Here is a 23,462-nt window from a genome sequence, read left to right as displayed (position 1 = left end):
TCCTGAAAATAGGCCCTTGTCCCAACTCTCTGTCTTCTGTGAGATGGCCGATCCTCTATCCGTGCCAATGAGGGCGGCACGGTGGCTCAGTGGCTAGCACTGCAGCCTCACAGCACCAGGGACCCGGGTTCAATTCCCGCTTCAGGTGACTGTCTGTGTGGAGTTTGCACATTCTCCCCGTGTCTGCGTGGGTTTCCTCTGGGTGCTTCGGTTTCCTCCCACAGTCCAAAGATGTGCAGGATAGGTGGATTGGCCATGCTAAATTGCCCGTAGTGCTCAGGGGTGTGTAGGTTATAGGGGGATGCTTCAAGGGGCTGTGGACTTGTTGGGCCGAAGGGCCTGTTTCCACACTGTAGGGAATCTAATCTAATATAATCTAATATACCACTCCAACAGCATGGGCTTCTCTTAAGTAGCCTAATGTGCTTCCTTTCTCCATCCCATATCCTAGCCTTTCCTGAATATACATCTGCTATTGACATTCATGTCTCCCTGTGAGAGCGAGCTGCACTGCTGGCAGTCAGGGAAGTGGTGCATAAGGCAGATGTGTTTTGGGGAGAGAATTTTAGGCTATGGAGCTGGGATGGCTGAAGGTTCTGCAAAGCCTACTTTTCCCTAGGGTGGAGGTAGCTATTACAAGGAGACATAGTTTTAAAGTGAGTGCAGGTAGATATAGGGGAGACATCAGAGGGAGGTTCTTTACTCAGAGTGGTAGGGGTGTGGAATGCATTGCAGGAGAGGCTGGTGGAGTCGGCCTCATTAGGGGCATTTAAGCGACTATTAGATAGGCATATGGATGGTAGTATAAGGTAGGGGTGGGGGTCAGATAGACCTTAGGCTTAGGGTAAAAGTTTGGCACAACATCATGGGCCAAAGAGCCTGTACTGTGCTGTACTGTTCTATGTTCTATGTTCTATGTAAGGCCCCCCTTCCACCTCTTGTGTAAACAACGGCAGTTCAACAAAGAGAGGCTGGATCAAATGAGAGTCAGGGAACTGGGCACAATCCCAATACTGCTCCTCAGGCATTGTGTCAGCTTTGGGGTTGGTGGGGGGAAGCAGGAGGAAGCAAACCCGCACAAGCTCGCAGCTCAGCAGCAGCAAGTTCCTGTACTGGGGCCACCCGCCCACCCATCCAGCCAGAAGGCACTGTCGTGTGGAAGGGTTAATGAGTTTCTGCACAGGCAGTGCCTGCAGATAATTGGGAAGGTTTGTAAACTGGGAGGGGGACAATGTGGAACCCCAAAAGGACATTGATAAGTTGGTGGATGTGGGTGGAGAGGTGAGTGATGATGTTCAACGCAGAGAAGTGTGAAGGGATGCGATTTTGTTGGGAGAACATTGAAAGACAATATAAAACAGGGGTACGATTCTAAAGGGGGTGCAGGAGCAGGGGGAGCTGGGTGTATCTGTGCACAGATTTTGAAGGGGCCAGGAAAGGTGGAGAGAGCAGTGAATAAAGCACACAGTGCCCGCAGCTTCATTAATTGGGACACAGAGTACAGGAGCAGGGAGGTGATGCTGAACTTGTACAAGACACTTGTTAGAGCTCAGCTGGAGGACTGTGTACAGCTGTGGGCCCCACATTATGGGAAAGATGTGAGCGCATTGGAGAGAGTGCAGAAGGGATTTACAAGAATGGTTCCAGGAATGAGAAACGTCAGCGATGAGGATGGATTGAAGAAGTTGGGAATGTTGAAGGCTGAGAGGGAGATCTGTTAGAGGTTTTCAACATCATGAGCAGGGGCTGGACAGAATAAACAGGGAGAAGCAGTTCCCACATATAAAAGGAACAAGAACGAGAGGGGAGTGAATTGAAAGTGATGAAGCGAGGGGGATGTGAGGAGAAACATTCTCACCCAGCGAGTAGTGAGGGTGTGGAATGCACTGCCTGGAAATGTGGGGGAGGCAGGTTCCATTGGGCCTTTCAAGAGGGGCATTGGATGGTTATTGGGACAGAAATGGGGCGCAGGGACATTTCTGCAAGGAAAAGGCAGGAGGGTGACACAAGTGGATAGAACAGGGTGCAGGTACAATGGGCTGAATAGCCTCCTTCTGTATTGTAACAATTCTGTGACTGTGATTGACGAGCTTCCCATGTAAATGGCAATTTGAAATGTTTTGTGTCATTCTGTACAGATAGCAGCACAAATGGTGACATTGTTACAAGGTATGATCCACAGCAACTGCCCCCAGAGAACTCCCCTTTCCTCGAGAGGAATTTTGTGTGCAAAATGCGCTCGCTCCTCAACAGCCCCTCTGGCTACATGGTAAGAAATATTTTAATGGTGCTGCATTTCAAATGAAAAGCTTCTGGTTCAATGGTTCATTCAAGAGGAGCATTGGATGGTTATTTGGACAAAACCAGTGTGCAAGCATATGGGGAAAAAGGGTGGGAGATTGGCGCTGGGCACTGATGCATCTTTGAAGAGCCAGTGCAGACACAATGGGCCAAATGGCCTGCTTTGGTGCCATAACAATTCTGCGATTCTTTGTGATGATCTTGGAGCAGACCATCACGTTTGTACTTTGCAATCTGGCTCTGGACCAGTCATTTTTATTTTGGTCGCAGACTTCAGGGGCCTTGCTAAGGCAGTAAAGCCACTTGATTACGCTATTTTTGACAAATAACAATGTCCCTACACAGAGTCAAAACATTAATGCAATCTATGAAACATAAAAACATAGAAACTAGGAGCAGGAGGGGGCCATTCAGCCCTTCGAGCCTGCCCTGGCATATGCAACATGATCATGACTGATCACCCAACTCAGTTCACTGTTCCAACTTCCTCTCCATACTCTTTGATCTCTTTAGCCCTAGGAACTGTATCTAACTCCTCCTGAAAAACATTTAATGTTCTGGCCACAACTGCTTACTGTGACAGAGAATTCCACAGACTCTTGACTGTCTGGGTGAAGACATTTCTTCTCATCTCAGTCCTAAATGACCTGCCCTTTATCATTAGACTGTGACCCCCTGGTCTGGACTCCCCAGGAACGTTCTTCCTGCATTTACCCTGCCTAGTTCTATTAAAATGTTTTAGGTTTCTGAGATTGCCCCTCATTCTTCTAAACTCTAGATATAAAATCCCGACAGTGTGGAAAAACGTCCTTTGGCCCAATAAGTCCATACTGAACCTCAGAGGATCCCACCCAGACCCATCTCCCATAACCCACCTGGGACACTTTAGCATGGCCAATCCACTAACCTGCACATCTTTGGACTGTGGGAGGAAACTGGAGCACCCGGAGGAAACCCACGCAGACATGGGGAGAACGTGCAAACTCCACACAGATAGTTACCCGAGGGTGGAATTGAACCCGGGTCCCTGGTTGCTGTGAAGCTGCAGTGCTAATCACTGTGCCACCAGAAAATATTCTAGCGAATATAGTCCTAACTGGTCCAGTCTCTCTTCATACATCAGTCCTGCGATCCCAGGAATCAGCCTGGGAAAGCTTTGCTGCACTGTACTGCCCTGTTCAGCAATGAATTGCAGACCCTGTCCTTTGGCTGCAAATGTTCTCAATTCTCCTTGTTACACTTCAGTCAATTTATGTTAAAATTATATCCTCTGGTGCTTGAGGTCTCTGCTCAGGGAAATGGGTCCTTTCTGTATCTTCTCTATCTAGGCTCCTTATCATTTAATGTATTTATACATCTCACTTGATTGTTGCTCATGCATGGTCTTGGAGTGTAACTGTATAGGTCTGAGGTCCTCTTGTGGCACTGTGGTAGTGCCCCTACCCCGCGACCCAGGTTCAAGTCCCACTTGCTCCAGTGGTGTGTGATAACATCTCTGAGCACGTTAGTTCAGGAAAAATAGATTAAATGAGTTTTTAAAAATATTAAACGCACACCCTATTGTAATGTTGCTAACTGTTACTAACAGCAGCCTTGAAAGTGGCGTGGCATCAGTGGGAAGTGACACATCATTTCTGTTTGAGACGATTCTGAGGGTTTGTGCCCTTTTGTCTACAGGAATAGTGCCAGACGACTGGAGGATAGCAAATGTTGTCCCCTTGTTCAAGGAGGGGAATAGAGACAATCCTGGTAATTATAGACCAGTGAGCCTTACTTCGGTTGTGGGTGAAGTGTTGGAGAGGATTATAAGAAATAGGATTTATAATCATCTAGAAAGGAATAATTTGATTAGAGATAGTCAACGTGGTTTTGTGAAGGGTAGGTCATGCCTCACAAACCTTATTGAGTTCTTTGAGAAGATGACCAAACAGGTGGATGAGGGTAAAGTGGTTGATGTGGTGTATAGGGATTTCAGTAAAGCGTTTGATAAGGTTCTCCATGGTAGGCTATTGCAGAAAATATGGAGGCATGGGATTGAGGGTGATTTAGCGGTTTGGATCAGAAATTGGCTAGCTGTGAGAGGACAGAGGGTGGTGGTTGATGGGAAATGTTCATCCTGGAGACCAGTTACTAGTGGTGTACCACAAGGATCTGTTTTGGGGCCACTGCTGTTTGTCTTTTTATAAATGACCTAGATGAGGGGGTAGAAGGATGGGTTAGTAAATTTGCGGATGACACTAAAGTCGGTGGAGTTGTGGATAGTGTGGAAGGATGTTGCAGGTTACAGAGGGACATAGATAAGCTGCATAGCTGGGCTGAGAGATGGCAAATGGAGTTTAATGCGGAAAAGTGTGATGTGATTCACTTTGGAAGGAGTAACAGGAATACAGAGTACTGGACTAATGGTAGTGTGGATGAGCAAAGGGATCTTGGTGTCCATGTGCATCAATCCCTGAAAGTTGCCACCCAGGTTGATAGGGTTGTTAAGAAGGCATACAGTGTGTTAGTGATAATAAAATGTGAGACTGGATGAACACAGCAGGCCCAGCAGCATCTCAGGAGCACAAAAGCTGATGTTTCAGGCCTAGACCCTTCATCAGAGAGGAGGATGGGGTGAGGGTTCTGGAATAAATAGGGAGAGAGGGGGAGGCGGACCGAAGATGGAGAGAAAAGAAGATAGGTGGAGAGGGGAGTATAGGTGGGGAGGTAGGGAGGGGATAGGTCAGTCCAGGGAAGACGGACAGGTCAAGGAGGTCCGATGAGGTTAGTAGGTAGGAGATGGAGGTGCGGCTTGGGGTGGGAGGAAGGGATGGGTGAGAGGAAGAACAGGTTAGGGAGGCAGAGACAGGTTGGACTGGTTTTGGGATGCAGTGGGTGGAGGGGAAGAGCTGGGCTGGTTGTGTGGTGCGGTGGGGGGAGGGACGAACTGGGCTGGTTTTGGGATGCGGTGGGGGAAGGGAAGATTTTGAAGCTGGTGAAGTCCACATTGATACCATTGGGCTGCGGGGTTCCCAAGTGGAATATGAGTTGCTGTTCCTGCAACCTTCGGGTGGCATCATTGTGGCACTGCAGGAGGCCCATGATGGACATGTCATCAAGAGAATGGGAGGGGGAGTGGAAATGGTTTGCGACTGGGAGGTGCAGTTGTTTATTGCGAACCGAGCAGACGTGTTCTGCAAAGCGGTCCCCAAGCCTCCGCTTGGTTTCCTCAATGTAGAGGAAGCCACACCGGGTACAATGGATGCAGTATACCACATTGGCAGATGTGCAGGTGAACATCTGCTTAATATGGAAAGTCATCTTGGGGCCTGGGATAGGGGTGAGGGAGGAGGTGTGGGGGCAAGTGTAGCATTTCCTGCGGTTGCAGGGGAAGGTGCCAGGTGTGGTGGCGTTGGAGGGCAGTGTGGAGCGAACAAGGGAGTCACGGAGAGAGTGGTCTCTCCGGAAAGCAGACAAGGGTGGGGATGGAAAAATATCTTGGGTGGTGGTGTCGGATTGTAGATGGCGGAAGTGTCGGAGGATGATGCGTTGTATCCGGAGGTTGGTGGGGTGGTGTGTGAGAACGAGGGGGATCCTCTTTGGGCGGTTGTGGCGGGAGTGGGGTGTGAGAGATGTGTTGCGGGAAATGCGGGAGACACGGTCAAGGGCGTTCTCGACCACTGTGGGGGGAAAGTTGCGGTCCTTGAAGAACTTGGACATCTGGGATGTGCGGGAGTGGAATGCCTCATCGTGGGAGCTGTTGCGGCGGAGGCGGAGGAATTGGGAATACGGGATGGAATTTTTGCAGGAGGGTGGGTGGGAGGAGGTGTATTCTAGGTAGCTGTGGGAGTTGATGGGCTTGAAATGGACATCAGTTACAAGCTGGTTGCCTGAGATGGAGACTGAGAGGTCCAGGAAGGTGAGGGATGTGCTGGAGATGGCCCAGGTGAACTGAAGGTTGGGTTGGAAGGTGTTGGTGAAGTGGATGAACTGTTTATTGGTAGAGGGACTGAGTTTCCGAGCCACGAGATCGTATTGCAGCTGTACAAAACTATGGTACGGCCACACTAAGTGTATTGCATACAGTTCTGGTCGCCACATTACAGGAAAAATGTGGAAGCATTGGAAAGGGTGCAGAGGAGATTTACCAGGATGTTGCCTGGTCTGGAGGGAAGGTCTTATAAGGAAAGGCTGAGGGAAGAAGGTTAAGAGGTGATTTAATAGAGACATACAAGATTATCAGAGGATGAGATAGGGTGGACAGTGAGAGCCTTTTTCCTCAGATGGAGATGGCTAGCTCGAGGGGACATAGGTTTAAATTGAGGGGTGATAGATATAGGACAGATGTCAGAGGTAGGTTCGTTATTCAGAGAGTAGTAAGGGAATGGAATGCCCTGCCTGCAACAGTAGTAGACTCGCCAACTTCAAGGGCATTTAAATGGTCATGGGATAAAGATATGGATAATAATGGAATAGTGTAGGTTAGATAGGGTTCTGATTAGTTTCACAGGTCTGCGCAACATCGAGGGCCGAAGGGCCTGTACTGCACTGTAATGTTCTATGTTCTGTGTTCTTTCACGTAAGGAGTCAATTAACAAAGTTAGGAAGGAAAATGCATTTTTGCTTGTTCGGTCTTTCGACAGTTTGCTGCAACTCATGGAGAGCTGTTCTGGAACAGGGCATCCTCCTAGCATAAGGGCTAATACAGGACAGCCCAGTGTTTCACCACTTGTTACTGGGTTTCTCTACATAATTCTGATTTTGAACTGCTCCTGCTTTAATTGATATCATTGTTCCCTTTCCTTTTTCTCTTCGATATGCTCAGGCTCTAAACATGAAAGGCAAACTGAAGTACCTCTATGGACAGAACAAGCGGGCAGAAGATGGCTCTCTCCTACCTCCACAGCTGGCACTCTTTGCCATTGCCACTCCCCTCCAAATGCCTTCAATCGTTGAAATCAGGACCAGAAGCGCCCTGTTTCAGACAAAACACAAGCTCGACTTTTCACCTGTTGCCTGTGACGCAAAGTAGGTTGATCCTCTGAGACCCCCTTCATATTGGCATCCATGTATTGGGGTGGTGGCACAAACCAGTCCTTTTACAAAGGATTAACTGATCTTAAAGAGAGGCACAGAAACGGGAGCGGAGTGTTTGTGAGGCGCTGCGACACAATTTAGAAGTAAGGGGTGCCTCATTAAAAATGGAGGTGAGGAGGATTGGGTTTCTCTTGATAGGATTGTGAGTCTTTGGAACTCTTCCCTGGGAGGTCATTGAATATTTTTAAGGCAAAGGGAGAGGGTTCTTGATGAACAAAGAAGTCAAAGTTTACTCAGTGTAGGTGGGAATGTGGGGCTGAGGCCACAACCAGCTCTGCTACGGTCTCATTAAATAACGGAACAGGTTTGAGGGGCCAAACTGAGTGCATTACATTGAGCGGATGTTTAAATGTAGTCGGGGCCCGGGGGGGGCGGGCAGTGGCCCAGTGGTATTATTGCTGGACTGTTAATCCAGAGATCCAGATAACATTCTGGGGACCTGGGTTCAAATCCCACCATGGTTAATGGTGGAAGTTGAATTCAATAAAAATATCTGGAATTAAGAATCTAATGATGACCGTGAATCCATTGTCGATTGTTGGGGAAAAACCCATCTGATTCACTCATGTCCTTTAGGGAAGGAAACTGCCATCTTTACCTGGTCTGGCCTACATGTGACTCCAGACCCACAGCAATGTGTTTGACTCTTAACTGCCCTCTGGGCAATTAGGGATGGGCAGTAAATGCTGCCTGGCCAGTGATGCCCTCATCCTGCTAACGAATAAAGGGAAGAAAAAGGATCACAAACTGGATTCTGTTAATGGGAATGTTTCATAAGCTGCCTCTTCTCCTTCGATGGCAGGCTTTGACTAGCAATTCTGTGAGAGAAGTAATGGAATTAGAATGTTGACCCCCCTCAACCTTCTCTGTTTCTTGTTGTTATTTCTAGAGCGAAGAGTGTGCTGGGTTACTCGGAATTGGAGCTGTGCATGCGAGGGTCTGGATATCAATTTATTCATGCTGATGACATGCTTTACTGTGCTGACAACCATGTTCAGTGTAAGTACTGGGTAATAACCCACGGTTGGACATTGGTTCCCTTGGATTTTATTCTCCCGTGTTTTGTTTTTCTTCCTCCTGTCCCTATTTCATTTCTGTCACACCCTGGGCACTGCATTGTACAAAACCAGGACTGAACAGAATATCCAGGAGAAAGTGAAATGACTTGGTTTTCTGCAGATCAGATCCTCATGTATCCTGATGTAAGGTTAGAAAACCAACGAGCATGGTGTAGGATATTTCTGTGTTGAAAAATGTAAGAGAGAATGGGGGATGATTAGATTCCCTACAGTGTGGAAACAGGCCCTTTGGCCCAACAAGTCCACACTGCCCCTTGAAGCATCCCACCCAGACCCATCCCCCTGTAACCCACACACCCCTGAACACTGTGGGCAATTTAGCATGGCCGATCCACCTAATCTGCACATCTTTGGACTGTGGGAGGAAACCGGAGCACCCGGATGAAACCCACGTAGACACGGGGAGAATGTGCAAACTCCACACAGACAGTCGCCCGAGGCTGGAGTCGAACCTGGGTCCCTGGCACTGTGAGGCTGCAGTGCTAGCCACTGAGCCACCGTGCCGCCCTAAGATGAGGTGAATGAAGGCTTCAGTTATACTGAGCTTACAGTTTGAGAATGTGTTATCCTCATCAAGGCTAGGGCAGACAGATTTGTAATCAAGGGTTATGGGGGATTGGTATCTCATTGTGTATTGGAGAAGACTCAAAGGGCCGAATGGCCTACTTTAGTTTCTATGCCTTATTGTGGTCTATTGTAAAACCATATTAATGTGAATGAATCGCGTCAGATCCTGGACACAATTTCCTTTCTTCCTTCCCTCTCCTCTCTCTCTCTATTCTATCCTCTTGTCAGCATGATTCTCTGTCTTTTCCTGTGCCTCATTTCTCCTTCTCTCTCTCACTTTCCTTCTCTGTCATTTTCACATTCTGTCTCTTCTGAGCGCTCTCTCTTTCATCCCTTTATATGCCCCTCGCCATTTTCACACTCAGTTCTGCATGCTCTCTCTCTCTCGCACACACACTCTTTCCCCCTTGTGCACTCTCCCTTAGACTTTCGCTCTCCTTTGTGTGTTTCCTTTCATGCTGTCTCTCATTCGGGCCCTGCTTTCTCTTTCATACATTCTGTCATTCTGTTGTGCACACTCACACTGTCACGTGTGCATTCTCTTTCTTATGCGTGCCGTTTTTTGTGCATATTCTCTCGTTTGCCCTCTTTCTAGCAGTTTGTCTCTTTTGTTCACTTTTTCCTTCCTTCCCACAATTCCTGCCCACTTTTCAGTGCTTAAGGCTTCATTTCTGTCCCTTTTCCAGTGATGAAGACAGGCCAGAGTGGAATGACTATCTTCAGGCTACTGACCAAGCACAACGTGTGGATCTGGGTGCAAGCAAATGCCTACCTCGTCTACAAGAATGGGCAGCCGGATTTCATCATCGCGAAGCAGAGACTCCTCACGTGAGTAAACCCATAATCCCTCTGTGCTCTGTTTCAGCTTATTGGCCTTCATTGAGATGTTGAACTAAGTGGGGACACAAGCTGTGTCAACCCAATGTTGCAAACACTTAGAAGCGTTCCAGATGATTCCTGAAGTGACTTTTAAAAGAAATGTGCAATGGCGTTTATCTTGTCAGTACATTAAGATGCAGACACTATTTCAGATATTCAGCATTACTGGGGAAGGCGGGGAGGGGGGTGAGTTGAATGTAAAGACTGATAACAAAGTGTGGAGCTGGATGAACACAGCAGGCCAAGCAGCATCAGAGGAGCAGGAAGGCTGATGTTTGGGGAAGGGTCTGGGCCCGAAACATCAGTTTTCCTGCTCCTCTGACGCTGCTTGGCCTGCTGTGTTCATCCAGCTCCACACCTTGTTATCTCAGATTCTCCAGCATCTGCAGTTCCTACTGTCTCTGTTATCATGAGTGGCCACTTTGAGGTTGATGCAAGGATTCATTGCTACTGGGCGTGGAGCTGTTGCTTTCAACTGCAACACACTTCCTGTTGACTCACATGTTCATTCCATCTCCTCCTAGCCTCACTTACTCCCTCTGTCTTTCTCTTGAACCTGCTGTCCCATTGTATTCAGACCGTAAGATGTAGCAACAGAAGTATGCCATTCAGCCCATCGAGTCTGCTCTGCCATTCAATGAAATCACAGCTGACCTGACCATCCTCAACTCCATTTTCCTGCCTTTTCCCCATGACCCTCAACTCCCTTCCTGATTAAAAATCTGTCCATCTCAGCCTTGAATATACTGAATGACCCAGCCTTGACAGCCCTCTGTGATAAAGAATTCCACAGATTCACTCCCCTCTGAGAGAAGAAATTCCTCCTCATCTCTGTCTCAGATGTGTGACCCCTTATTCTGAGATGACACCCTCTGGTCTGAGAGTCTCCCACAAGTGGAAAGAACCTCTCCGCATCTCCCCTGTCAAGTCCTGTAAGAACTGCCTATGTTTCAATAAGATTTCCCCTTGTTCATCTATATTCCAACCTAGTCAACCTCTCCTCATTAGATAGTCCCTCCATACGCAGTATCAGCCAAGTGAACCTTCTCTGGACTGCCCCCGATGTCAGCATACCTTTCCTTAGCTAAGGGGCCCAGTATTCCAGCTGTGGCCAGACTAGCGCTTGTATGGCTTCAGCAAATCCTCTATATTTTTATAATCTCAAGGGCAACCAGGGGCAGACAATAAATACTGGACAGCCAATGACACCCATGTCCCGCAAATGAATAAAAGAATTCCCTATGAAATAAAGGCCAACATTTCATTTACCTTCCCTATTGCCTGCTGAACTTGAATATCACACCCCGAAAGCACCTGCTTCCTCACCCTCCTTCCTACTCCTCCACTCTGCTCCTTGAAACATGTCCTCACGATATTTTACTGCTTGCAGCTCTCGTTTTGTCTTCCATACCTACTCTCCTCGCTCGCGTGGTGGATAAATGTCTTGCCTTATTCTGAGATTAAGGAACTTGGTTCTCTTTCCACAGAGATAAAGAAGGGATGGACCACTTCCAGAAACGCACAATGCCATTCCCACTTCCCTTCTTGACAGGGGACGCTGTGCTCTATGACCACAGTTCGCCAATCCTTGGCCTCGCCAATTCATTTCTGTTGGAGAGCAGCAACTCCGGTGTGCAGCAGAGCAGAGATGTGGATCCCAACTCACTCTTTGGAGCCATGATGAGCCAAGACAAGGCAGTGTACATCAGGTCCCCAGCTACTGAGCCTAAGTACTCCCTCAGCTGGATCGGTGGCAGGGTTGGGCTGGGAGGGAGTGTGCTGTGTTCCCAGAATGAAGAGAAAAGCGTTGAAGCGGAGGAGAGCAGCTTTAAGCAGGATGATGACCTGTTGTCCCTTTTGAATGACATGCTACAAAGCGACAATGAAGAGGTGTTTACCGGCTTCCCAAACGTTATGGAAAGCTTGGGACCAGAGGACCTGGAGCTCATGCACTGGGTGGAGAGCACATTGACTGTGGAGGCAGTTTCTGAAGGCTCCCTCACAAACGACCAGGTCTTGTCTTACGTTCAGGAGTCGTTCAAGAAGAAAGAGCTGGACCCCTGCCCACTGAATGGCCTGCAGCCAAACCTGGGCACAGGAGGCCAGTTGGCTCAGCATTCAGACACCACCGCCAGCAAGGGGTCCCCTTGGATGCCACCCACCTCCGGGCAACTGAATGCACCGCCCCTGATGCCCCGACCACCGTCAAAGCCAAGCTGCTTGACCCACAGACCGGTGCCACCTTGCAGCCTGGCGCACAGAATGCAATGCAGCCAGCAAAGTACGCAGTGGCCCCGTTCTACACAGCGGCCCCCACCCATGCCAAGCCCGCCTCCCACGCAGCACCGAGCCCACTGCAAGCAACAGCCAACAAGACAGGGGTACGCGAAGCTGCCACAGCACTCGCAACACGCTCATTGGAAAGCGTTCGGGCAGCAATGCAGCCAGCAGTCAGACTGGTGCCTACAGCAGCCTGGTGATCCCAATCCATCCCCCGTCAGTGGACTAAACCCAGGCTATGCAAGAGCCCCACAGGGCAGCAGAGCTGATCTGCAGCAAAACATACCCCTCCATCATCTGCCACCCAACCCTCCAAACAGTGCTGCCTGCGGTGATCCCTCTCAGCGCAGCAGACTGGACTTCAGTCATCAAGGACTTGCGCTCACTAGTTATGGACAAGAGACTCAGAGTGCAACCAGCTGGTTCCCCAGCGAGAACCAGCCCAACGCAACTCCGTTTCCACTTCTCAGCTCCTCGACACCTCACGGGAAAAGTGCGAACGTCTCTGTATTTCACTCGGCATCTACTGTCCCCTTGTGCCACGAGTACATGCACTTGCATCCTGTAGACCAGAATGGCTGGCACCCTGTGGAACTGTACAAGGTAGGCACTGATCTTTCACTTCATTGCCACATAACAAGGAACTGGCCTGATGCCAAACAGCACACCCCTTCCGGCACTGGAGCCGGTTTGAATCCAACGTTTGCATTGAGCTGCGGAGGGGAATTTTCCATCGGAATCTAATATCCTTTATTCCCATTTGGAGCTGCCCGCAAACAGAACTCTCACAGCGTCTACATTTACAACTGCCCCATTCCTGGCACAAGGCAACCAGATGACCAGGGCATGCACCAACCAAATTGGCATCGCCCCCTTGCTTCCCCTCCCAACCCGCTGTAATTCCCATGGTTTTATTTAGGGAAAGATGATTGCGAATTTCATGTTCCTCTGCCTACATTGAAAATGCACATTGAGGCAACAGCTAGCAGAAAGGTACTTTGACCCGCTCAGTAAGGGTTTGAGAAGTCAGGAGCAGTATTACACAGTTGTAGGTATTTTTCTAACCAACTTGTTCAGAAATGTTATGACACACTTTTGGAGCATATGGGACTTGAACCCAGATCTCCTGGCTCAGAGATAGTGACACCACCACTGCGCAACAGTTCTGTTGTAAAACATACATAGGGTCATACAGCACGGAAAGAGACCCTTCGGTCCCACTCATCCATGCCGACCAAGTTTCCCAAACTAAACTGCGTTTTGCCTGCGTTTGGCCCATATCCCTGTAAGCCTTTCCTATTCATGTACCCATCAAATGTTTTTTTCAACATTGTAACTCTACCTGCTTCTACTGCTTCCTTTGCAGTTCATCGCATATACGCATAACCTTCTGTATAAACAAGTTACCCCTTTGGTCCCTTTTAAATCTTTCCCCTCTCACCTTAAACCTGTGCCCGTCTGGTTTTCAGAGAATCATAGAAACCCTACAGTGTGGAAACAGGCCCTTCGGCCCAATAAGTCCACACTGACTGCTGGAGCATCCCACCCAGATCCATCCCCCTCTAACCCACCTAAGCTACACAACCCTGAACACTACGGGCAATTTAGCAATGGCCAATCCACACTAACCTGCACATCCTCGGACCTCCCCTACCCTAGGGAAGTGACCTTGGTTATTCACCTTATCCATGCTCCTTATGATTTTATAAATGTCTATAAGGTCACCCCTCAGCCTCCTACGCTCCAGCGGAAAAAGTCCCAGCCTTTCCAACTTCTCCATATAACTCAAACCCTCCAGCGCCAGTAGTAACATTCTGGTAAATCTTTTCCAATTTAATAATATCTTTCCTATAGCAGGGCGACCAGAATTGGTCAGGAGGCTCCAGGACTCAGAGCTGTGATTGCTTGGCCTGGGTTATTTCTGTCAGTGGAACTGAAATTTTGCTCTGGCTGTCAGCGTAATGCATCCCTGGTGTGTCTTGTGGCGTGTTTATCTGTCCTGGCTGAGGGGGAGGTCAACCACAGCTACCCTTTAGCCCCTGCCCTCCATGCCCCAGGGTGGCCTCACTGAAAAGGCCATTGCTTCAAATTTGAAAAGAAAGGTTTGAGAGTGCCCTTCCTTATTGAAGAAACCCTGTCCCTCGTATTCACTGTTTGCCTCAACTGTGCAGGTTTCAGAACTCCCTCCCCCCGATTCCAAAATTGTTTCAAAAGAAGAAATCTGCCATTTTGGATGTCCATGAGGAAGAATTTCCTCTCTCAGAGGCTCTCTGGAATTTTCTTCCCCGCTGACAGCCGTTGAATTTATTCGAGGCTGAGTTTGACAGATGTTTGATCCACCAGCGACCCGAGGGTTATGGGGAGCAAAATCTGAAGTTGCCGAAGAAACTCAGCAGGTCTGGCAGTATCTGTGGAGAGAAAGCAGAGTTAACATTTTGGATCCGGTGACCGTTCTTCAGAATGTAAGGGTTATGGGGGACAGGCAGGAGATGGGAGCTTAGGCCACAATCTGGCAAGTCACAATCACATTGAGTGGGGGCTGAATGGCCTCCTCCTGCTTCAATTTCCTGTTCTTTGAGTGTGTGCTTTGGAATGCCACAGAGAAAGCATAACCCCAGACTAAAAATCATTCTATCACCATCCTTAAATATATTTGATAATAGATCATCTACAACCCTCGAGGGTACAGAATTCCAAAGATTCACCCCCCCACCCTCTGAGTGAAGAGATTCCTCCTCATCCCAGTCCAAAATGGCTGACTCCTTATCCAGAGGCTGTCCCCGCCAAGCTCTAGATTCCCCAGCCAGGGTAAGGGGGTAACCCACTGAAGACAGTGATGAGGAGGAATTTCTTCTCTCAGAGTCAAGGGATATAGGGCGCGAGCAGGGAAGTAGAATCTGGGTAGAAAATCAGATCAGGTTGACTGATGAAACAGACCTGAGGAGCTGTTTTAGTCAACTGCTGTCCCTGTCACTTCTGTTTTTGTGAGATATGACTGAAAGGAACACTTTTGACTTTTCCTTTGATATTATCAGAGGTGGGGAGTACAGTGTGTTTGGGTAGGGCTATGGGAGGACAGAGGGATAAAATACTTAGAGGTGTGTTCAGGCTCACAAATCATTAAAAGCTAACACACTGAAACAAAAGTGATTTTACGCAGGCTGGAGCACAAAAGGGTGGAATGTGATCCTTCAGTTGTACAGGACTTCAACCCTGCTGGGAGAAGTATTTCGGAAGAAGACTCTGGGTATCACGCTTCGGGAAAGAGATCCTGGCCTTAGGCAGGGCATATAGTGCAGATTTGCCAAAATGATACTAGGGCTGAAAGCTTAAATTCTGAAGGCTGATTCTATCAACTCGCTTTGTATTCCATTTGAAGATTTGAAAGTTGAGGGATGGCTTAATTGAGGTCTTTGAAATGATGAAGGGATTTGATAGGGATTAGATGCTGAGACACTGGAGGAATTCAAAACTAGAGGGTGCGAATTTAAATTTGGAGCTGGGCCATCAGAGGTTGGGATTTTTCACCTGAGCGGAGGTTAAAATATGGTACTCTTCCCAGTCAAAGGGATGCGCACGCGTGGATAAAGGACATTTTCGACTGAGGTTAAGCATGTTTCCAGGGTAATGGTACTGAGGGTTATGGATCCAAGGCAGATAATTGGAGTTAAATGCAAATCAGTCATAAGCAGAATGAACAAAAGAAATTAGCTCAAGGAAAAACACTTTTGTTGTTAATACTATGTTCAATCTATTGTGTGAAGCAGAAAATTGCTGCTTCTACTTTAGCTTAGCCACAGAACAGCCACTTAGTTAGATGGTATCAACTGGACACTTGCTTTGTGTCCTTCAATATGGTTTACCCGAGACAAGATGGGTTGTCTATCCATATGAGTTATACCATGCACGCTTGCAGTTATTGAAAAAAACCTTATTCCAGCGCAACCCCTTTTCCATAAAAGTGGTATCTCAGCCTTGTGAGCTATAAGGCCTTGTGCGCCCATTATTTGTAGGAGATGAGGGTGAAATTTTCAGCTGCACTCATTTGGTGGCACTGTCACTTCCTGATGTAGGAGGTCATTGGTCTCAAACATAGGAACATAGAAAATAGGAGCAGGAGCAGGCCATTCAGCCCTTTGAGCCTGCTGCACCATTCAGTGTGGTCACGGCTGATCATCCAACTCAGTCCCCTGTTCCCACATTCTCCCCCTATCCTTTGATCCCTCTAGCCCTAAGAACTGTATGCAGCCATAGAGCACGGAAACAGACCCTTCCGTTCAACTCTTCCATGCTGACCAGATATCCTAAATTAATCTGGTCCTATTTGCAAGCATTTGGCCCATCTCCCTCTAAACTGTTCCTATTTATACACCCATCCAGATGCCTTTTAAATGTTGTAACTGTACCAGCCTCCCACCATCTCCTCTGGCAGCTCATTCCATACATGCAACACCCACTGCGTGAAAAAAATTGTCCCTTAGGTCCCTTTAAAATCTTTCCCCCTCACCTTAAACCTATGCCCCTCTAGTTTTGGACTCCTGTACCCTGGGGAAAAGACCCTGGCTATTCACCCTACCCATGCCCCTCATGACTTTATAAACTTCTGTAAGGTCACCCCTCAGCCTCCGACACTCCAGGAAAATAGCCCCAGTCTGTCCAGCCTCTCCCTACAGCTCAAACCCTCCAACCCTGGCAACATCCTTGTAAATCTTTTCTACGCTGTTCTGTAACATCCTATAGCAGGGAGACCAGAATTGCACAGAATACTCCAAACGTGGCCTAACCAATGTCCTGTACAGCCACAACATGACCTTTCAACTCCTGCACTCGATGCACTGACCACTGAAGGCAAGTGTACCACGTACCAAATGCCTTCTTCTGGGTGAAGACATTTGAATAACATGTTCGATGACAGTTCTATCTGAGTCACCTTTGGATCGGGTGAAGAGAGTGGGTTGGAAGCCGATGGCTCTGATGACGCTTGTCCAATTTTGTTTTTCCCTTTCACAGACAAAACAAGATCCCAATGGCCTTCTTAGCTTTCACTCTGCTATGAACAGTACCCCTATTTTTGGCAATGGCTCCACTCAGTGAGGAACCAGCCAGGCCTCTCGCGAACAGATCTGACGCCATCTTTGCTCCAGGCACCGCTGTCTCCTTGGCAACGAGTGAAGACTCCTGGGAAGCCCGAACCTTATCAGGGAAGTGGCTTTTAGCTTTTCAATTTCTGAAGATTTTGTTCAACGGAGGCTTAAATTAGTTCAAAGTAACTGCTGCAACGAATCCTTTACTTCCTCTGTGTCAAGAAGCTTCGGGGATGACCATCGAAACGTGGCAGGTTTATTGCCCTGACCCTTAAAGGAAGGTCTTCAAGGTTTCGTTGTAGTGGATGGCATTTCTAGGGAATAACCTTGCTTTGAGTAAGAAAACTGTCTCTGGAATATTCCTGGTTAGTTTATCTGCTGGCTTTTGTCTGTGGGAAAGGTAAGTCCCATCACGTGACTCGGAGCCGCTATTTGGAAGATTTGGTTTGTAAAGATGCCAGAAGTCAAACTTGAGACCTTTCCAGATCAATATTCTGAAACAATGTAACGACGGAGGTGGGTTCAAGAAGTTCTGCCACGCGATAAAGTCGTTGAGAATTACAGGAATACTTTTCTTCTTTTTTATAATTGTCAGCAATGTGCCTCGAGAATGGAAACCACAAGAAGCCCTTGTGTGTGTGTGTGTGTGTCTGTGTGTGTGTATCTGTCTGTGTGTGTTTGTGTGAGAGAGACAGACAGACTGTGTATGTATATGTGTGTGTGTGTGTGTGTGTGTGTGTGTGTGTGTGTGTGTGAGAGAGAGAGAGAGAGAGAGAGAGGTGCAGTATCATGGAGGATCTATTTGAAGGACTGGCACAGAGAAGGAACAGTTGAAATGAAAACTGGGCTGCATATTGGAAAGGAAAATGCCTGCTCCACCCTATCAAAACAATGCCAGTATCCCCGCTTATTCGTCTTGGAGCTTAAAATCAATTGTTCTACCAGTCTTAGAAAGTTTTTCTAAAGGTGCCTGTACACATTGTAGCCTGTGCTTGAATGATAGTCCACATGCATTGTGTGGGCACATCCTTCATTCAGGTAAATCCCTGCAACCTGTTCCTCACAAAGGGATCCCACTTCAAGCCGAGCGTGAGGGAGCTGTTGACTTTTATTCAATGACAGACAGAGGGGAGAGTAAATCCGCCTTGTCCATTAGAAACAGCCTGCCCCAGCTCGGGACTTGTGGTCTCCTCAGAGTTTTGTGAGTTGGGTGCGCAAAAAGCCCAATGAAAATCCAGGCTACTTAGCAGAGAAAATAAATCTGGAAAATTAACCCTGGACTCCCTTAGACAATCAAAAACAGCCCACAAGATCACTCTGGCTCGACTAATGTCTTAACTTGGCAATGGATGCAAAATACAATGAGATCCAGTGATATTTGCAACATTCCCTGCAAAATGGGATTGTGTATGAAGGGCTATTAATACATTGGATCTGGTTAATGCACAATTTACTTTTTACTTAAATAGGTATATCTTCTGGATTACAAGGGTACAATAGTGAGGTTAGTTTCAAGAGATGGGAAGCAAGGAGAGAATGAAGGAAAATTTCGGATGACGCGAAGAGGTGATGGGGAAGGGGGAAGAAAAGGATAGCTGGGAAAGGAAGAGCAGCTTACAAAGCCTTAACCTTCTAGTGACTAATCCTTGATTGTAACTGGTTTGATTTTTCATCGATGATCTGGACACAAATAACCAAAGAGGCTATAGGCAGATATTGATGGAATGAAGGCATTCACTTTTAAAACCGTATTGATCATAAAAGAAATGACCAAGAAAAGGTCTTTTGAGAATCCTTTTAAAGCTGTGATACCCTAGGGTTCTTTTTTGTTTTAAACAGACATTTCATTACTTATACCATTTTCCGAAATGTCTCCCATGACTCACCCATTCTGCGAAGCAGTTGCTTTGTAACTATTTGGACACTGTTGTATTTTGTTCTAAACATGGCCCGTTGATTTTGAAACGGTTGTAACTGGACACTGATTGGTGGGACTGAGAGATGCTCTTCATTTGCAGTCCTTTCTGAAATTACTGAGCTGCTATAACCTTGCTGTGTTTTGATACAAGGAAACATCTCTTTTGTTAAACTCAAAGTGCACCTTTTGTCTAGTCTTATACCAAGACTCAGGTTTTATATTCCGATATTGTGGTTTGCATCTGCGTATTTCAGACTTAATGAAAAGTTAGGTGAATAAAGAAGTTATGATCTTAAATTATTGACTAGTTCCTATATGACAAGCTGCTTCTCGTCGCTGCATGATGCAGTTCCCATGGTAACGGCTCCGATTTCTGCTTAACCTACAAATTCTCCCATGTCACTTCTAAACATTCCCTGGTTTCATCCTTTTCCCTCTCCACACACCAGGCTGTAAACTGAGGGGGCTGAGCAGCAGTGAGCTTCCTCCAGGGCCTTTGGAGAATGCTCTTTGTGAACTGGTGACCAGCAGGTATCCGGGTCAATGTTGATCAGCTATCCCATTTCTCCTCATTAGAGGCAGCATGACCAGGTCCAAAGCAGACTGAACAGAGTGAAGCAACAATTTTTCCGACCAGAGAGCAGAATATTGTGGTCAAGTGGCCTGGGAAAAAAAATAAAATGCCTTGACCTTGTGCCACTGATGCACAGTACACAGGGCTGAGAGTTTGATATAACATGCATAGACATCATTCGATAATGTTAGAGTGAAACACTGTGCATGCTTGTAAGTACATTTATAGACTCGACTCTAGAGTCTTGATCTAATGAACGCTTTATTACTGTGAAAAGTGGTAAATGTGAGACAGCATTCCTGCAACACCTTTGCCTGAATTAGTCACCATGTCACTGATTTAGGAAATTATCTGAATATCAGTGCCAAGAAGGAGTTCATTCCTGTAAAGAGCAGCTGTGTAGTGTTCCTTTCCAATTGGGTGACAGTGACCCATTCTTGACATATAGGGGCTTTAAGTAAAAGGCACTTCTATTTTCAATTTAAAGAATAAAACATTAGGTTTACTTCACTTAGATGGTCCTTTGATGTCCTCCTGACTGAGATGATTAGAAATTACACTTGGTGTGAGAGTTGTTAGAGAGCACAGAACTCTGACTTGGAGCTAAGCCTCCGGGTTAATCTAGTCAAACGTTTCGTTCGTGGCATAGAGGCTGGACAAGCATTTATTGCCCATCCCTAATTGCACCTTGAGAAAGTGGACGTGAACTGCCCCCTTGAGGCGCTGTGGTTCACATGTCATATGTACCCCACAATGCCATTAGGGAGAGAATTTCAGGACTTTGATACATCCTTGATATACATACGATGTCCGTGCCACTTCAGTCCTATCATTTGAAGCACTTAACTGTTGGCAGCACGAGGTATTCCACTCAATTGGAACAAATAACTCTGTCATTTTAAAGGGGCAGTAATAAAATGGTTCAACATCCTGATTCGAGAGTGACACCCTGGTGAATCAGCTGCTAAATGTCGCATAGTGCCAGGGTCAATTGGTGCCACCCTCGCTGATACCACTTGTTCTGCCAATAAGGGATTAAATGTCCCACTATCTCTTTGCAAGAAAACAAAGTAAATTGGGTTCAACTCCTCCTCCCCTCCCTGCTAGAAGGTGTGTGCGTCTGTGGCTCTTGGACATTGCCACAATGGGTCTTTAGCTGTGATGCCACCATGGGCAAATACCCCCTGGGGACTTATTATTTTGAATGAGCTGTTAAGCGTGGCCACTTGGATCAGATAGAAGCCAGCCCAAGCATGAGTCAGCATCTTCAGGAGAATGGGAGATGGTGGTGGTTGGTGGGGGGTGCAGGAGTGGTGAATTCTTTTGAAAATATGGGTGGATCCGTTCAATGAAATGTTAACCTTGTTCTGTTGAGGCCACAGTTTCCATCAGAGGATGAGCTTTCTGGTGGCGCATGCAGCTACACTATTTTGGTGACTCTAGAGCGCGGCTTTTATGAATGGATTTTGCATTTCAAAGCAGCTGGTGCAGCAATACACAAGATGCAATTACCGAACTCTGGCTTGGCTTGAACTCTTCTTTGCAAATCCGAATTGCGAGAAAATAGTGCAAGGACAAGAAAGGCAAAGTATGCAGGTGGTGTCATCAAATAATTGTCAAGCGGGGCAAAAAGATCTTTTTCAAACAAAAACAATGAAGGCCACTAATCCAAGTGCTTATCCAAGATGGCTGACCCTGAGAAGACAGTTCACGGTCAGAGGTCAGTGTTCTCTGTGGATTAATCCCTCCACCACTGGCAGTGATGCCTTCAGCTATCTGGGCTCTAGCCCCACAAATCCCACCACCCCCCCCCCCCCCCCCAACGATTTTTGTCTTCAGACACTTCTTCAAGCCCAAATTTGCAAAAAAAAAAACTTTTTGGCCATCTGCGCTAAGATTTCTTCATGCTAGCTCACTTCTTGATGTCTCATGCACCTGCAAGGCATCTTGGGTAATTTTATCTCATTGAAGTCACTTTGTTCTATCTTCCTCTGTAAACTTCTTCTTTGTTTATCCACTGAGCTCAGTTGACGCTCAATCTAAGGCTGAGGTGTGAAGGAATTTCTTCTCTGAGGATAGTGACTAGTTGGCATTCTGTTCCCCAGAGAGCTGTGGAAGCCAGGTTGCTGAAAATGTTTAGCAAGGAAGTAGATAAATGTTTGAAATATTGAGGGACTGAGGGCTGTGAGGAGTTGGCAAGGAAGAGGAGCTGAGGCCTGGAGTCAATCAGCCATTTTGTAGAACAGCAGGGCAGGCCTGAAGAGCTGAATGGCCAACTCTTGCTTTTGTATCTTGTGATAGTTTAACCGTTGCCCAGGCACTGGCAAAAAGCCCATTTTAAGCTCGTTGCGGAAGTAAATGCATCTTCAGTTTTCAAACCTGACTGTAGACTTGAATGAAAGGAGCCACTGACAGAAATATCTTCAGGATGGAAACAACGTTGATGGGGGAATGGAATCGTAACCACTTTCAGATGGAGTAACAAAAATGGAACACAAGCCTGTCAGAAATGTGTCAGGCCACGTCTGCTTGTGATTGTCAATCGTACAGATTTCTTACTCATCCAACCATTTCTGGGTGGAGGTTAAGATAATATCTGAAAGTGTCTTTTCTCCTGGTATCATTGCCAGCTGAGCAACCATCACTGGGTTCAGCTTTAAAGCAACAGAACAGTTATTCCACTGCGCCATGAGCTGTTGTCCCAACGCTTGCTGTTCCTACTTTTGTCGCAGTACTGCTGCCATGATTGCCGTAAACACTCTCAAAATAAGGAGCGCCGACCTTGTCCGTCATCGCATAACTGTGAACCAGCTTTCTCACACATTGCTCCATGACTTGGGTTTGTCGTCAATGTTAAAAGGCAAGACCTCTGCCGTCGCCTTTATCAGAAGGTGAATCATAGCTCTAGAGTCCTTTTTAAACCTCGTGCTCAAACCCAAAATTTTCTTCACTTGGCTACTTATGGTAACCGTGACTAGGAGCATTCTTTCTTGCTTCACTGTTTAACTATCTGTACTTGCATGAGAATCCCCAACGTTTTCAAATGTGATTCTATTTAAAAGAGGCATGCATTTTGACCAAATAAAAATCGAGCACTGTTTCAAAGCAATCAAACCCTGCAGAAGCACAAAGGGGAAAAGAAAGAGCTACTATCAGATTCGGTGCGAGCTTTTGCAGCATTATATTTTCTTCCTTCAAACTGGTGCCATTATGTACTGAAGGACAGCGGCAATGCAAGGCAGCAGCTAGAAAGAAATTGCTTATTGTTCAAAGCCAGGTTCTTAAATAATTTCAACCAGCTGACAAAAGTCAAACAAAAATGCATTTCTTTTGGGCAACTGTTAAGGCACTAACACATCAGACAAAATAAACTTGTTAAGGTAAGCTGTTATCCATCATGGCCCTCCTGTCTCTCGCGGTGCCCACCAGTTGTGGATGTCTTGCAGTAGATACCACATCCCCTTTCTCAAGGATCAGCCAAACAGAGTTGGGATTGCAAAGAAAGGCAGGCAGACAGAGTAACCATGCTGCCTCCATTAGAATATATCCCAGCTTTCGACGCCCAGTTGTGTATGCTATTCTTCAGAACATGCAGGGTTCGCCACTACTGACCAGGCTAATTCACCCAAACATCGATGCCAGGCCCTGCTACGGTAACAATCTGGTTCTGTCGTGCGTGAGAGGGGATTTTGAATGTTATAGCC

The 23,462-nt window shown here is 47.0% G+C and overlaps 1 protein-coding gene across 1 annotated transcript in view; it reads left to right on the top strand.

The window, feature by feature from the left end:
* The window catches only part of LOC125448207 (aryl hydrocarbon receptor-like), a 134,254-nt gene extending 114,364 nt beyond the window's left edge, over positions 1 to 19,890 (top strand). The window contains exons 6-11 of the mRNA XM_059643434.1: positions 2,139 to 2,269; positions 7,106 to 7,308; positions 8,267 to 8,376; positions 9,710 to 9,851; positions 11,390 to 12,785; positions 17,193 to 19,890. Coding sequence (XP_059499417.1) covers positions 2,139 to 2,269; positions 7,106 to 7,308; positions 8,267 to 8,376; positions 9,710 to 9,851; positions 11,390 to 12,785; positions 17,193 to 17,276 — 2,066 coding nt within the window. The 3' untranslated portion in view covers positions 17,277 to 19,890. The remainder of the gene's footprint in view (positions 1 to 2,138; positions 2,270 to 7,105; positions 7,309 to 8,266; positions 8,377 to 9,709; positions 9,852 to 11,389; positions 12,786 to 17,192) is intronic.
* Positions 19,891 to 23,462: the final 3,572 nt, after the last annotated feature.

Source organism: Stegostoma tigrinum, chromosome X, assembly GCF_030684315.1.
Source record: "Stegostoma tigrinum isolate sSteTig4 chromosome X, sSteTig4.hap1, whole genome shotgun sequence".
Classification (NCBI taxonomy): Eukaryota; Metazoa; Chordata; class Chondrichthyes; order Orectolobiformes; family Stegostomatidae; genus Stegostoma; species Stegostoma tigrinum.
This window is presented reverse-complemented; position numbering and strand designations above follow the sequence as displayed.